The 16,465-nt window shown below is 41.2% G+C and overlaps 1 protein-coding gene across 1 annotated transcript; it reads left to right on the top strand.

Annotated features, from left to right (window-relative positions):
* Positions 1–484: 484 nt before the first annotated feature.
* btg4 (B-cell translocation gene 4) lies at positions 485–7,568 on the top strand. Its single transcript, XM_059957310.1, has 5 exons — positions 485–613; positions 1,411–1,601; positions 2,863–3,000; positions 5,230–5,575; positions 7,052–7,568. Exons 1-5 carry the CDS (start codon positions 602–604, stop codon positions 7,226–7,228), a joined length of 864 nt encoding a protein of 287 aa, XP_059813293.1. The 5' UTR covers positions 485–601; the 3' UTR covers positions 7,229–7,568.
* Positions 7,569–16,465: the final 8,897 nt, after the last annotated feature.

Genomic DNA, 16,465 nt, shown 5'->3' on the forward strand with positions numbered 1-16,465 from the left:
ACTGTGCCACTGAAATCTGCTGATTTTTTTTTTGCACCTTCTAAGGTGGATTTAAGAGAAACTACTCTGACTACTTTGTGACTTGTACTTGTGACTACAATAGTACTGGAGTAATGCTAGACAGCAGTTTTGTATCACATGTGACAAATAAAGCTAATTTTTAAAGAAAAATCTTTAAGGATGAGCAATGTGTTCCAGCTGATGGCAATGAAATCACTGATCGGATGTAAGGTTTTTTTTGTGCATTCTGTGGCCTGCTGGTCAGTAGGTGGCGATCAGAGCTCACTCTGCAGCAGAGAGTCTAAAGTACTTTTTAACCTGGACTCGTTCAGAACTAGTGCATTAAGTGGTAGGAGGGGGAAGATGAATGTCCATTTTCATAAAGACTAATGATCTATGGCACGTGACAAAAAAAGCTCCCTGTAGTTTGGGCCAGAATAGAACACTCAAAAGCTGTGTGAAAAGTGAATTTGTCTGACTTGAGGTTGATTGGATCAGTGAGCTATAGATCAAATTTTGTATGGGATTATGCAGTTTTTTTAAATCAGATGCTTGAGTTTAGATCCAAATAACTGGAATTGTGACTGTTTCTGCATTCACTATGGGACTCCAGGTTACTGGCTATCAGTTGTTTGTGTTTACAATGTGAATTGCAAATGGACTTGGATGCATATTTAAGTTCTGTGAGCTTTAGGCTTGTGTTGGAGGAATAATGTTGAACTTTTTATGCCTGGTAGGATATTCAAGAATTTCAATGTGACTGCTTTGGGAGCCATGTTGCAATATTCTGGGGCTCAATGGCCAGTCTTTAATATGTGGTGCAGCCTTCATTCTTTCCCTTGCATCATTTGGAATTCTCCTATGTCATGGTTCTAAATGTTATTCCTCCAACGGATTATTCAGCCATTTGAATATTAACTGTCTGAATTACTGTGAAGCTAGGGGCTTGAGATTGAGCTCTGGTTTTAAAAAAATTTGTGGTTAACCTTAAAATTGAATGTTAATTACTGCAACTGCTTGAGGTGTTTGAAGGTAAAACTGTGCCATGTATGTGCCAGATTAAGCAATGTTTCAATTCCTCATGTATTTGAACGTGCTGAAATGGCAGCTCAGACTTGAATTGATGTTTGATTTTTTTTAAATGTGTGGAAAGTAAAGCAATTAACATTTCAGGTCAATGATCCTTTGTCCTGATCTAAGCCTTGGACATAATGTTACGTTTTGCTTTCCACAGATGCTGCCTGACTTGCTGTTTACTGACAGTAATTTGTCAGATTTCCAGCATCCATCGCATTTGAGTGATCTTTTTAATGTGATGTTTTCAGCTAGTCTCGGGTTGGAGAAGACTGGGTTGGGATGAAAGTGTTGTGTTGAAGGTCCTCATTTAAAGGTCGAAATCTAACCTTCCAGGTGCCACCCACTGAAACAATGAAAGAAGAAATTGCTGCCACAGTAGTTTTCATCACCCGACTAGTAAAGAGAAATGAGAAATTCAGCAAGCAGAAAATAGAGAAATTTGGGAACAAACTGACCAAGATATTGTTTGAAAAATACAAAGATCACTGGTACTGGACAAATCCACCCAAAGGACAAGCCTACAGGTAGGAACGGGCTGTTGTTTTGGCTGGAAACATTTGGTGAATTAATTCAAATATGATTTGTAATCACTGAGTCAGTGAATAGGCTTTTGGTAGGAAGACCACATTAGACCTGTCTGAAACTCTATTATTGGGTTCGAGATCTACAATGATATTGAACTTAAGCATTGACTCTTGACTATAGCCTTCAAAGCCTGCTTGTGGGGCTTTTAAGTAGTGACAGTTTTCTGCTTCAGGGAAAAGATATTCTGGCATTTTTTTTTGTGGCTCCTAAGGTTGTATGTTTTTTTTTAAAACTACAGTGACATAAAAACGAGTCAACACTAAATCTGAACAATATTGGTGGTTACTGTATTTCAAACTGGAATGTCCATGGATTCTAAATGAATTAAATAGTAACTAATTATTGAAACTGAACTGCTAATCCTAATCTCGTGATTCCAAGGACAGTTTGAATCCCACAAAAACTAACATTTGAATGTTAAATCTTTCATTTAAAACAACATAGTGAGAATGATGGAGTTGCTGGCTCCCAGAAAAGAACATTAAGTTCAGAAAAGGACATAAAAACAAAAATCCAAATGTCTATTTAGAGTTGCCAATTGTAAAAATCATATTTGATTTTTATTCTCAAATATACTTCAGTTGAGAGAAAATTGTATTTCAATTAGTTTTCTTCTGGAAATCATCTATTTCTCTGGAATAGAAAATAATGGCATGAGATGTGGTTTTACTGTTCTACAGATTCAACTTGCCTTGGCTCTATTAAGTGATGTTATTTTGTTGTTTCATCCTGATGAAATGGTTACTGTATGAGGAACATCTAGCAGCTCTTAGGCTGTATTCCCTGGAGTTCAGGAGAATGAGGGGGGATCTCATAGAAACATTCCAAATTGTTAAAAGACCTGAACAGATTAGATATGGCAAAGTTATTTCCCATAGTAGGGGAGTCTAGGGCAAGAGGGTATGACCTCAGGATTGAAGGATGTCCGTTTAGAACAGAAATATGGAGAAATTACTTTAGTCAGAGAGTGCTAAATCTGTGGAACTAGTGGCTGTGGGGGCTAAGTCATTGGGTGCATTTAAGGCAGAGATGGGTCCTTGATTAGCCAGGGCATCAAAGGGTATAGAGAGAAGGCAGGGGAGTGGGAATGACTGGAAGAATTGGATCAGCCCATGATTGAATGGTGGAGCTGACTCAATGAGCTGAATGGCCTACTTCTGCTCCTATGTCTTATGGTCTTATAAATATTTTCCTTCAAAGGTGCATCAGGGTGAACAGGAATCAGCCTCGGGATCCTATCCTTTTTCAGGCCTGTGTAGAAAGCAATATTGAATATTCGTCTCTGGAGCTGCCTCAAGAACTCACCATCTGGGTGGACCCATATGAAGTGTGGTGCAGGTAAGGGTTAATGTTAAATTACCTGGCTAATTTGTGAACCCAGAACTTCCCACCTTTAATCCTACTCAGCTTGCCAAATGTATTAATGAGGAAAATAGGTTTGCTGATGTACAATGGGTGTTGGGATGGAGATGCAGCTCCTCCAAAGGAGGTGTAAGATGCTCCTTCTCTCCACTAGCCTGCAGGTCAACCTTGGGCAAGGTGTAGCACCTGCCCTTCCCCAATCAGGGTCATGTGAAGCCATGTGAGCAGGTGGTCCAAATCACAAGTCTTGGTTAAGCGACCACTGATACCAGGCAGACAATCCCTGAAGAGTATTGATAAAGACACTGCCCGGAAGGCAATGGCAAACCACTTTTGTAGAAAACTTAGCCAAGAATAACCATGATGGCCTACATCCTACAACATGGCACATAATGATCAGAATATGGAGACTTGTGGAAGAGAAGGTAGCAGGGTCCATCAATATTGCCCACACTTGTTTAGAATATTAACTGCACATTATCTTCCCACTGGAGTAACTGGGTAGACCAAAATCCAGAGACCAGTATAAGGGCATGTGGGATCTTTAGAAATTGGAGTAGCATAAAAAGTTTGTTGATTTGTCCTGGGTTAATCACTTGCCATTAGTTAGCAATACATGTCTCCATGGTCTCAAAATAAAGTAAATTTATTATCCAAGTAGGTATGTCATATACTACCTGGAGATACAATTTCTTGCAGGAATTTACAGGAAAATAAAGAAATCAAATAGAATTTACAATAAACTCTACATAAAGACTGATAAACAACCAAGTGCAAAAGACAAACTGCAAAAAAATACTGAGAACACAAGTTGTAATAAGTCCTTGAAAGACACCTGTTCAGTTGCTGCTTTTTAATTTGAGACTTGTGTATCCAATGTGAATCAGGAGGTGATGAATGTGCTCAGGTATGGGGAAGTAGGTATAAATGAGGGGATTGGAAGTAGATCAGAAAGGGGTAGGGAGGTGTGTAGGTGTGAGGATCAGCTGAAATGGGGGGAGGGACCCCCAATAATTCTGCCTTTCAGTTGTAGACTACCTAGCTGATGGAAACTTCTGCTGGCCTCTATTTTGCCACCACTCATTATACTATTTTCTTTCTCCAAACAATCCTGATGTAGAATTTTGGCTCAAACACCACATGCTTCCTCATCCCCACACCTCTTCCCACCCCCAGCCATAAGATATTGGAGCAGAATTAGGCCATTTGGCCCATCAAGTCTGCTCTACTATTCCATCATGGCTGATTTATTATCCTCAATCCCATTCTCCTGCCTTCTCTGTAACCTTTGTCACCCTGACCAATCAGGAAACTATCGCCCTCTGCTTTAAATATCCACTTAAGTTATCCCCACCTATTGATGCTGCTTGATCCGAGTTCTCCAGCAGATTTTGTTGAGCAGCTAAGCAGCACTGGTAGTAAACACTTACTCTGAGATCCTGTCTATTGGCAGTCCAGTGGAATGAAGCTGTTTTCGAAAGCGCATCAAAAAGCCAATTTGATGCAATTGCTTAAAAATAAAGGCCTATGGGCTCTCACTTGCAAGAAAACTGGGTCAGTTGCAATGTTCCCTCTAATTTGTAATGACCGGTGTGCGAAAAAAATCTGGTGCTGTGCAATTTTTTGCCCAGTGACAACATGCACACACTGAATTTTATATATGTATTCATTTTAACAGCTAGCAAAACACTGTCAATAAGAATTTTGAACTTCTCTTGGTTTGTTCATTGATCTGTGCTTCCACAAAACGTAGCAGACCTGTAGCGGAGAATGAAGGATTTTCTTGCCGGAGCCTTTGCACACTGTCCATGTGTGATTTGCTAAATGGCGCTTTAAAAACTCGTTTCCAAATAGGGTTTCACTACTTCCCACTTGCAAATTCTCCAGCAATCTTTTGCATCGCAACAATACACACAGGTCACACCAGTTTCTATATCATATGTAAATATTTCTCATAGCTGCATGTTCCTGATCTCATGAGCTTTGTCAACACTGGCTACATCAGAAACCAGAAATGGAAATGTGATTGTGTATGATCATGAAATGTACTAACGTGCCAATGAGGTAGCGGGTGACAACTTTGTGCAGTTTTAATTCCTTTGTGGGCTAGAAACAAAAGATGTGTGGGCATGCACACCTTGGAGGGAACATTAGTCAGTTGAGTAGGTAATACGTTGATTGTGCACTAACTCTTGTGTACTCCAGGTGTGGAGAGAAGAACCAGCCATTCATTGTAACAAAACTGGAGGAAAAGAGCACAGATGTGAAAATCTCCAAGCACATCAGCCATGCTACGGAGCGTGTTACCTCTGAGGATGTGCTAGAGAAATACTCAGATGAGGAAGGCTACAATGAGGAGCAGAATGCACTCTGTACTGTGAGCAACGCCTATGGGGAAGCAGAAGGCTTCAGTGAAGTTGGAGATATGACCATACCAATTGTGAGCAACCCAAACAGTATTTACCAGGTGGAAGACTACAATGGAGTAAGATATCATGGTGAAATACCCCAGACCATCCCCACTGTGATTAATCCAAACAGCATCTACCAGGTACAGTAGATGAGTCAACCATCAGGACATGTCTAATATTGTCATTATAGGCTTAGAATTTAATGAGTTAAAATCATTTACTTGTCATTTAATAGATGCCAATAAGCATGAGCTTTTTTTAAACATCTGGTGTTTGGTTGCCTTAGTGACCTACATTTCTTGCTGATCTTCAGCAAATGATTTGGAAGCTTGTGTGTGCAAGTAATTTAAGTTAGTCACCTGAAACAAGAACTTGCCCTGGTTTACAAATCTTCATGAGAAAGGACCAAAATGTACTGAGCTTGCTAGCTGCACTTCCCAGTTGCTCTGCGACTAATGACAACACAATGTACCAAATTGCCATTTACAACAGTGCTCGTGATGCCAAGTGAGCACCCATGATTGCCTCCCCATTGGGTGGTAATTCTGCTAGTATCGAACTGAATGTGTTACTTGACATACTTTTGCTTAGTTTCTGGGAAAAGGCTATTTACTCAATCTGAACCCAGAGATTACTGATTGAAACTACCAGAAGCAACTGGCTATGTGGGAATAGTGTAAAAATGAAGTTTGCCTGTAACTGAAATGCTTGGCTTCTCAAGGCTAAGAATCATTGTTAATTTATTATGGAGTTGAAGGTGCAAAGTGAATACATAGCTTTATTTGGAATAGGTCCTTCCGGCTCTCCAAGCCATGCTGTTCCACAATCCTGTTTAACCCTAACCAAATCATGGGCTAAGTTACAATAACCAATTAATCAACCGGTGTGTCTGACTGTGAGAGCAAACCAGAGCACCATGCATTCCACGGGGAGGATGTACAGAATCTCCATACAGGAAGCTGGAATTTGAACTCTGTACTCTGGAACACCCTGAACTATAATAATGTTGCACTAATCACTACACCACCATGATTAAAACCACTTTTGACCAGTATCTAGGAATGTAAGGGATAGACAGCATTGCAAGCTATTGGAGATGAGACTAGGTATTCTACATGTCTGCAGTAAATGGTTAAATATGATGGTGACAGTTACTAAATTTGAAACTGGAAGGGATCTTAAGTACTCAAAATGCAGAATAGTATGGGGAGGAATGGTACACTGAGCATTGTTACCAAGCAATGGAGAAATTAAATCAAACTCCTGACGTATGCTTGAGTGCTGAGTGAAATGGAGATAAAAGGTGGAGCTCCCTGAAGTTGTTTTTATGGAATCCCAAATAATGAACAGTCTCTATAAAGTAAATGAGGAGGGGGAAATTTAAGAGTTTGAGCAATTGAAATGAAACCAACAATTGGGTGTAAGCTGTGCTGTAAATCCTAATGGAGAAGGACTTTTTAAGAAAATGCTTCCTTGGGCAGTGGAATCCCAAGGTTTCTGTTATAGAGCAACTCATTCACTGAGGTTCAAAACTTTAGATGGCATTTTTAAAGTACTATGGACTAGACTAGAGCTTGCTGTAATTTTAATCAAGTTTCTTTTTTTTTTCTTTGCAGTACAACTACTACACATATCCTGCAGCTGGCTGGCCTAGATTTGTTCCCAGAAAATCATATGTAGAAGATTGTAATGGCTACTACGCTCCCCAGAAAATCTACAAAATGTACAGAGTTTCGAATATGTTCACTGTTCCCTATGTTGATCGGTATCATTGGGTGAATACCAAGCGCTGATCTCTCCTTATCCTCTCCTCTCCTCTGTCTGTCTGTCTTATTGTTAAGTTAACTTTCTGGCAATATAGGTGATTCTGAGTAGTCTAGTGTTCTGACATACTAAGGGAGATGGATTTAAAATGTTTCATCATTAATCTCAACTACGTATTTACATGCTTTCTTAACTTTGGACAAATTTTATTATATATATGATAAAAATTCTTACTACAGATGTCTATATAATAGGTGAGTGTTTAACTTGCCAACTAAGCAGTTTTAAGGCTCAAATGGAAATGTTTGAAAATGTTTATTGAATAAAAAGCCATTCTTTTAAACTTGGAGCAATGCTTTCTAACTTGTGTTCTTGACTGATACTGAATGGAGGATCTTCTAACTAAAGCCACAAATAGCAATTGTTCAATTTTCCTCGAGCTGATAACTTATATTGGTCCCTCATCTGAAGCTTCATTCTTGTAGTGCCATCACATGGTGTATTCAATCTTTAGTGGAAAATCTGTAGCTGCTTATCTTAAGCCTAAATGGTAGACAAATTGTGTACTGTACTCCCCAGTGAGGAGTAGCATGATGGAAGGAGAGGATAGGCAGTTTCATCAGTTGAAGACTTCCTTTGTGGTGTACTACTAGATACAGGAAATGGCATCAATGCCAAGGATCCTAATATATAGATCCTTGAGAAAGACAATGTCACCATTACACTGAACACTATGGCATCCTGATTCTTGAGTTGCACCAATGTGCATGTTACACTCATTATTCCCTTATCACTGGCTCTGTCCTTCAGTTAACAACACTGGAGTAGGACCTAGAGTTCAATTATCAAAGGTGCTATTGGTAACAATGGCTGCCACTCTTGATGTATTCATCCTTGGTGGCCATGGGTGAAGCTGTACCAATTGTGTGAAGAATGAGATGGTGTATTTGAACTGTAGGTCCTACATGAGATCAGTGTTTGATAAACAGGACAGCCAGGATGACCTGATAAATCTGCCCATTTGAATAGGCAATGGGCAGCCGAGTGGCACAGCCTATGCCCTCACTCAGGTCACTGCCTATCTTCACCCTCTATCCTCACCCAGTATACAGTCAGAGGGGAGCCCATGCAGATGTGGAGGGCCTACACTTGTCTCAGGAGGAACAAGATTGGTGCAGAAGAACTGGTTGCTGCCTCTTACTCTTCAGGACACTTCTGGGCATTAATTGGAATTCCTCCAGCATGGTGTGTGTGTGGAGAATCTTGTAATATTTTGAGAAATTGCACAAGGGACTGGATGTTTTGATTTGAGTCAACTTAATCAAATGTTCAAACTGCACCTCTTAGACTAAGGCCTAGGATCATCCTGAACAGCTTTACCAAAGGCTTTCTGGTCATTCTCTAGAATTTCTCATCTAGTTCTACACCCCAATCACTCTGACTAATGTTTGAACTCTTTTCACAAAAGTACTAGAAATGTTCAAGGCAGGCAGTATTTGTTGAACAGGTTAACATCTCAGGTCAATGATCTATCATCAGAATTGGGAGTAATATTCCAACTATTTTTGGGTCTAATGAGACTGATGTAACATTAGCTCTCCTCTTTCTGCCATAAACATTTGTATGACCTGATTGTGTTTCCAGGATTTTATTTCAGATTTCCTGCATCTGCAGTTTTTCCTTTGCTTTTATTTCATTCAATATAAATCCTGGTTAATTTCCCGTGTTGGTTCTGGTCTGCTGTGTAGCAATGCTTTTCTCTGGATCAGCCATGATTCTTTGAGACTGTAGACCAAGCTGATGTCAAGGGAGTTGAACATTCGAGGATACGCATGGCTTACCTCTGTCTCAGCGAGATTAAAGGCATTGCAGAAGTAGCAGGGTTGTTATCTCTCAACCAATATCACTGAAAACATTTTCTATTTGTAGGACCTTGCTTTGAGTAAGTTGGCTGTTTTTCCTAAACATCAGCCAATTTGATAAGCACTTCTGGATGCCTAAAGGTTGAAACAGATGTATAAAAATACATGCCTTTTAGAAGAGTTAGAAATGGGACCATTTGGTTTTTTTTTGTTTTAATCTTTACAATTATTGAAAATCTATCTGGGTGGGAACTAACCTGCCTCCAGATCCTTTGTTACTAACCCACTTTCTTTTCACCTGCCCTGTTCTCCAGTGACGTACTGCTGCCTTTGTCCTCGTCTAGTGGTGTGTTCTGATTTCATCGATTAGCCTTTTACATCTCAGAACAAAGCCCTGACAGAAGACTTTCCCCTTTCCTGTTTTCAAAGAATGAGAAGCTGGTGGGTGCGCATTTGAATGTGCTATTGTTGGAAACATTTTTTTGAGGCTGAAATATCAGCTACTTACAAAGTGGGCTTTGAATAAAATTGGAAATGTAGCTTATTTTACAAGTTTCTGAAGATATTTCTTGGAGTGGTTTGATAATGTACGAAGGAGCCACGAACCTGATATCTGAGCAGAGAAAACTAGGCAAATATTGCAGTGTGGTACTGAGGGTATCCAGCACTGACGGGAATGAGACAATGGGGTGCCTCAGTGAGAGGTAGCATTTTTCAGGTGAGCTAACAAAGCAAAGCACTGTTTGCTCTCCGAGAACATGAAAGGAAATCGCATGGTCCTCTTTCGGAGAAGTTGGTGATACTGTTTCATCCTCAGACTCTTGGTCACCATCACTAAATCAGTTACTTGGGCTCATAGAACTAATTACCAAGGAAACAGGCTCTTCAGCCCAACTCATCCATGCTGACCAAGATTACTAATTAAGCTGGTTCCCTTTGCCTGCTTTTGGCCCATATCCCTAAACCTTTCCAGGTCATGTTGCACTTTGAGGAGCTTGGGCAAATTGGCTGCCATGTTTCCTGAATCAAAATAGACATTTGTGCTATAGAAGTATAAGTTATTCATGTCTTTTTTTTTTGAAGGTGAATATTTAATTTCGTCTTGTAAGGAGGAGCTATGTCCAAAAGGATAGGATGGTAATGAGTGACGGGCATTCTTTGAAGCTGTTGCCTTGACAGCTTGTCAGCTTATTTCCTTCTTGCTGAACCTCTCTCTCAGCCACAGTGATTGTAGGCAAAACCTACTATTCCAAAGAGGGCTCAAATCAAACAGGTTAACATGATTTTTGTTTTGGTTTCAAAGAACATTTCATAAAATATCAGTCTAATTGCAAAGATTCTAGATTGTTTAGTGTCATTTCCAGAACACAAGTGTAAAGAACAAAATAATTGTTACACTGGATATGATGCAGCACAAAAACACAATAAGGCAAAGAACAATAATAATAAAAAACACAATAAATAAGATAAATACATTGATTGTATGATCATAAAGTAACACTGGGCACAGGAGTATCTGTACATGGGGTGACTCTGACAAGAAATGATAAAGAAGTGGTGGTTGGGGTTGAGGGGTGGGTTAGTGGGTAGAAGTGTTGATCAGCCTCACTGCTTGGGGAAAGTAACTATTTTTGAGTCTGGTGGTCCTGGCATGGATGCTATGTAGCCTCCTCCCTGATGGGAGTGGGACAAACAGTCCACAAACAGGGTGTGTAGGATCCTTCATGATGTTACTGGCCCTTTTCTGGCACCTTTCTGTATATATGTCCTTGATGGCAGGTAGGCTGGTACTGGTGATGTGTTGGGCTGTTTTAACGATGTGTTGTAGAGACGTCCAGTCTATTGCAGTGCAGTTTTCATACCGTGCAGTGATACAGCTTATTATGATGCTCTCCACTATGCATCTGTAGAATGACACAATAGACAAGCTCTCTTCAGCCTTCTCAGAAAGCAGAGGCATTGGTGAGCTTTCCTGATTATGAAGGAGATGTTCTAGGACCATGAGAGGTTGTGTGAGATGTGCATTCCCAGGAGTTTGAAACTGCCTGCAATTTCCATTACTGTGCCACTGAAGTAGAGATGGGTGTGAGTGATTTGAGTTCTCCTGAAGTCGATAACCTTCTCCTTTGTATTGTTGATATTGGGGAAGAGGTTTGAGGAAAAAGTGGTATATATTGAACCATAAAAGCCATATGGTTCAGAAAGAGGCCATATCCTCCAACATATCTATACCAGTTGTTTGAAAGACCTAATTAAATAGTTACATTCCCCTTCCTCCAGTCTTGTGAATGTTGGACTACGTTGTGTGCTACTACAATTTGGTAAACTTGAAACTGTTTCATAGGAATTTGGAGACCGTCATGAATCTGGGATGAGTTAGTTCAAAGTACATATACAAAGTCACCACATACAATCCTGGTATTCATTATCTTGTAGGCAACACAGTAAGTCCAAGAAACACAATAGAATCAATTACATACTGCACCTAGCAGTACAGACAAGTAACCAATGTGCAAAAGACCACAATCTGAGCAAGTACAAATAATACTTATTATTAAATATCAATAACATGAAAGTGAGTTCATTGGTTGTGGGATCAGTTCAGTGATGGGGCAAGTGAAATTATTGGCACTGGTTCAGAGCCTGATGGTTGAGGGGTAATAACTGATCCTGAACCTGGTGGTGTGGGACCTAAGGCTCCTGTGGCTTCTTCCTGATGGCAGCATGGAAGAGAGGATGTCCTGGGTGATGGGAGTCCTTGATGATGGATGCTGCTTTCTTGTGACAGTGCTCTGGGTAGATGTGCTCAATAGTGGGAAGGGTTTTACCAGTAATAGACTGAGCTGTATCCACTACCTTTTGTAGGATTTTCCATTCAAGAGCATTGACGTTTCCATACCAGGCTGTGATGCAGCCAGTCAATATACTCTTCACTACATGCCTATAGAAGTTTGTCAAGGTTTTAGATATGCTGATTCTTCACAAGCTTCTAAGGAAGCAGAAGCTTTGCCGTGCTGTCTTCATAATAGCACTTACGTGCTGGGCCCAGGATAGATCCTCTGAAATGATAACATTGAGGAATTTAAAGTTGCTGACCCTCTCCACCTCTGATCCTCCGATGAGGACTGTCTCATGGACCTCTGGTTTCCTCCTCCTGAAATCAATAATCCACTCCTTGGTCTTGCTGACATTGTGCGAGAGCTTGTTGTTGTGGCACCACTCAGCCAGACTTTCAAAGACACCCGAAGTTTTGAGCCTGAAAGGACAGATTGCGGGTCCTCTGACTTGGACAAGTTTCCAGTGATTGGTACAGTGTTTTATGCCCAAGAAAACTGCTCTCAGCTGGTTGATTGCCACCAAGATTAGTCACACAATCAACCACAGAGTCCAGGCCAAATTTCTGCTTAATTGATATTTGAACATTTCTAAAGAACTTGTCCAATTGTGTTCTAACATAGCTGTATCATTGTACTGTGACACTTCAACATTACTGATACAGGGAAAAGCAGAGTTCCCTCTTCACATCCTTTCACTGTGTTTTTGGAACCCTACTTCTGCTGAAAGTGATGGTCTCTCATTGCATCCATGTAAATAGAGAAATATTCTCTTTCTATGCTTTCTCTATTATCTTTCTCACACTCTGGGACTCAAAACTGGTGGTACACTTTCCATGACATATCACATGTGCACAATACACACGAGGCATAGCTACCCAGATCACCAACAGCAACGTTTCTTCAATCACTCACCAAATCAGGTGCCTCAGGACTTAAAATTGGACTCAGTGACTTCTTAAAATATTCTTTCAAACATGCTGAGGTCAGATACAAATTCAGATTCATTTATTTATCACATGTATTTTGAAAGAGTGAAATGTGCCGTTTGTGTTGCTGGGGGCAGCCCTCAAGTGTTTCCACACATCTCTGTGCCAACATAGCATTCCCACAATATTCAGATTCAGATTCGGTTTATTGTCATTTAGAAACCACAAATGCAATGCAGTTAAAAAATGAGACAATGTTCCTCCAGAATGATATCACAAAAGCATATGACAAAACAGACTGCACCAGAAAATCCACATAACGTTTGGCAATCCCCAATCCAGAGTCCGGAGAGGCTGCTGCGTATTAATATCACGCTACCGTCTTTGCGCGTTCCCCGGAAAGGAGCTCCAAAACCACCAGACAAACAAGACCAAAAACTAAAGCTACAAGACCTGCACAAAACCACATAGTTACAACAGTGCAAGCAATAGCATAATTGAGAAAAAAAAAACGACCATGGGCACAGTAAAAATAGTCCAAAGATGTTAAAGGACTATAAGTTCAAAAGAAATCACCACACAGTTTCTACAAGTCCCCAGGGTCCCGACAGACTTGCCATCCCACACCGGCGACAGAAGGGAATACCCCTGCTATGGATTTCCATGGTGCCGCCCGACTCAGCCTCACAGACGCAGCACACAACAAAAGCTCTGTCGAAACCAGCCTCGCAGGCGCAGCACACATCGACAGCGACCTGACCTCAGCGGACTCCGAGTCTGTCGAACCTCCAAGCTGACGACCATCCCCTCCGGCACAGCTTCTCCGAGCACCATCCTCTGCCGAGCGTATTAAGACGGCCCCACCAACGGCCATCAGCAACGCGACCCCGAGGACTGGGGGCCTGTTCTTCCCAGCAGAGACCCGGACCTCAAAGCAGCAGCAGCAGCAGCAAACGAAGAAGGTCTTCCTGGAGATTTCCAGATGTTCCTCCGTGCTCCCACATCCGTTTTCAATTGATTATGATTGCGCACGGCACCCCACTTCACAAATAACAGATAATCAGCTCCGGAGTGGCCGCTGCAAGCTGCGTCGCGCCGCCATCTTGAATTTGCAGAACAACACAAGCAGCAATAATGACAACAGAGCAGCAGCAACAAAACAACAACTGCAAAACAATCCCTGTTCCTGTATCCCACCCACCCACTCATGCACACCAACACAGACAATCCTTCGACCCCAACACAGGCCAACCCCAGTTTCCAGTGGACTCAGGGACTCCTAGGCATTGGGCCTTTAACTTCTCCAGTGTCCTGAGACCCACAGACCTAGGGCTTCTCCCATCGGGCCTCAACTTCCAATCGACTTTTGGGCTTTGATCTTTGATCCCAGGACACGCCGATGACAATGAATGAGGACCCTGTATAAGGACCCCAAACTCCAAGTTTCAAACTCTGGACACTCTGACTTGGACCCCAAACACTAGGCCTCAAACTCTGGTCTTGTCAATTCACATATCTGGGGAGTCAGTGGCCCTCTTGCTTCTTGCCTGAACAGAACTCCAATTTTGGAACCCTCTGACCACTTGCTGACCTGGGGGTGGGGGGGAGGGTTGTCACTAGTCCTCATCCTGCCTTTCTACTATTCTGACATTTGACTGCAGATATCTATCATCTCTAGTCAACGCCACTTGCCTACGAATATGGAGAGCAGAACGGAGGCCTAGAATCTGGCCCAGGCAGGAGCACAGGATGACTTCTCAAAACTACCCAGCAAAAAAATAAAGTATTTACCAGAAAGGTAATTTGTTGTGCTCTCTTTGAGATGATTTTTTTTCCCACAATTTCTGTATCTGACAATGTTTTTGAATGAACTAAAATATTCCAGTTGTTAAGGTTGACATTAACCAGCCCAAAGACCCTAGAGGTATCGAGCCTGCATCACTTGCCTACATCTCCAACCTGTGCATATCTCTGATGGTCAGAAGAAGACAGGATGAGATCTGACTCCCTTCCATGTGAGTAAGCAATCCGGCACCAATCCTGTGGAGGGGTCACATGCAATGCAGGGACTTGGTGCAGCTGCCAACAGCCACTAGCATCTAGAGACTGGACACAGACAGGAGATCAGCTCCTTAATGAGTGAAAACTTTAATGGGAAACTGAAAGTAAAGGGTTAAGAAATAAGGTGTGTTAGAGGTGGAGATTGAGGAGGAACTTGCAGAACATCTTGCTTAAGATATCAAATACTGGATTCTTAGGACATTCATCGGCAGATTTTTTTGTTGTGAAGCAGCTTATAAATTCCTAATAGAGTGTCAGCAAAGGAGCCCGTGTCAGCCTCAGGTACTGGTTGAGAAATAATTTAATGCTTTAATTTAATGCAGGGAGAACAATCTTTAAAATTGTTTTTAGCCATTTTAATTTTTTAGTGCTTATGTCAAAGTAATGGTTTGAAAGGACAAGCATCTAGAAGGATTGTGAACCAAACATTTAAATGGAGTATACTAGATATTTGCTGAGTGAGGTTCTGAAAGTGAGCTATGTAAATCTTAAAAGGAAAATTACAAATAGTTATTTTCAGACTGAGGTTTTTCATGACAGCTGTGAATCATTGCTGCTGAGTCCAAAGACTGTAAATTCGAGCCACATTGCAGAGACTGGGAAACAAAATGTGAGCTTGCATCTCAGTGTCACACTGAGGAATTGCTGCACTGCTCTAGGTACAGTCTTTCACCTAAGATATTAGTTTGAGACACTATCTCCCCTCTTAGTTGAATGTAAAAGACACCAGTTTGGACTTCTGGGGTAGGGCAGAGCACTTATCCTCAATGCCATGGCCAATTGTTATTCCTCAGCCAGAATACATCATTCTTATTTGAATTAAGTTGTTATTCCAGAAGCAAGAAATAATGTTGTTTTTAAATGGGTAGTCTACTAATATATTGGAGTTTGTGGGATCTTAAAGTGCACAAGTTAGCTCCAACATATTGTGCATTGCTTTAAATGTATTTCATTGGCAGTAAACTCCTTTGAGTTCAGAGGCTGCAGAAGACTTTAAAACTGCATAGTTTCATGTAAACTACATATTTCTTCCATAGAACCTTTCCTAAGCAGTCAATTTTTATGTTTTAAATGTCCTAATTTGTTTGTCATCAGCTATTTGGTCATAGTGAAATATCACCGCTGAGCCCAGAGCTACCTTGATGCACCTGCCTCCTTGAAGAATGATGGTAAGTTTGGCCAGGAAGGAAGCAAGAACTGGACCTGGGAAAAAAAAAAGAGAGAGAGAGAGAGAGAGAGAGAACAAACTTATTTATTTTTAAATTGAGATACAGCACGGAACAAGCCTTTCTGACCCTTTGAGCCACACCGACCAGCAATCCCTCAGTTTAACCTTGGCCTAATCTGAGGACAATTTACAATGACTAATTAACCTACTGACTGATTCACCTTTGGACTGTGGGAGGAAACCAGAGCACCCAAAGGAAACCTACACAGTCACAGGGAGAGCATGCAAACTCCTTACAGACAGCGGCAGGAATTGAACCCAGGTCACCTGTACTGTAAAGCATTGTGCTAACCATTATGCTACCATGCCACCTATTTTCTGCATATAACTTTCAGTCCCATGTGAAATGCCC

Source organism: Hypanus sabinus, chromosome X2 (assembly GCF_030144855.1).
Source record: "Hypanus sabinus isolate sHypSab1 chromosome X2, sHypSab1.hap1, whole genome shotgun sequence".
NCBI classification, from domain to species: Eukaryota; Metazoa; Chordata; class Chondrichthyes; order Myliobatiformes; family Dasyatidae; genus Hypanus; species Hypanus sabinus.

Excerpts from the sequence above, each read along its gene's own strand:
- btg4 (XM_059957310.1), top strand. Across the intron at positions 3,001-5,229 it reads CCATATGAAGTGTGGTGCAG|GTGTGGAGAGAAGAACCAGC; the intron begins GTAAGGGTTAAT and ends TGTGTACTCCAG. Across the intron at positions 5,576-7,051 it reads ATCCAAACAGCATCTACCAG|TACAACTACTACACATATCC; the intron begins GTACAGTAGATG and ends TTTTCTTTGCAG.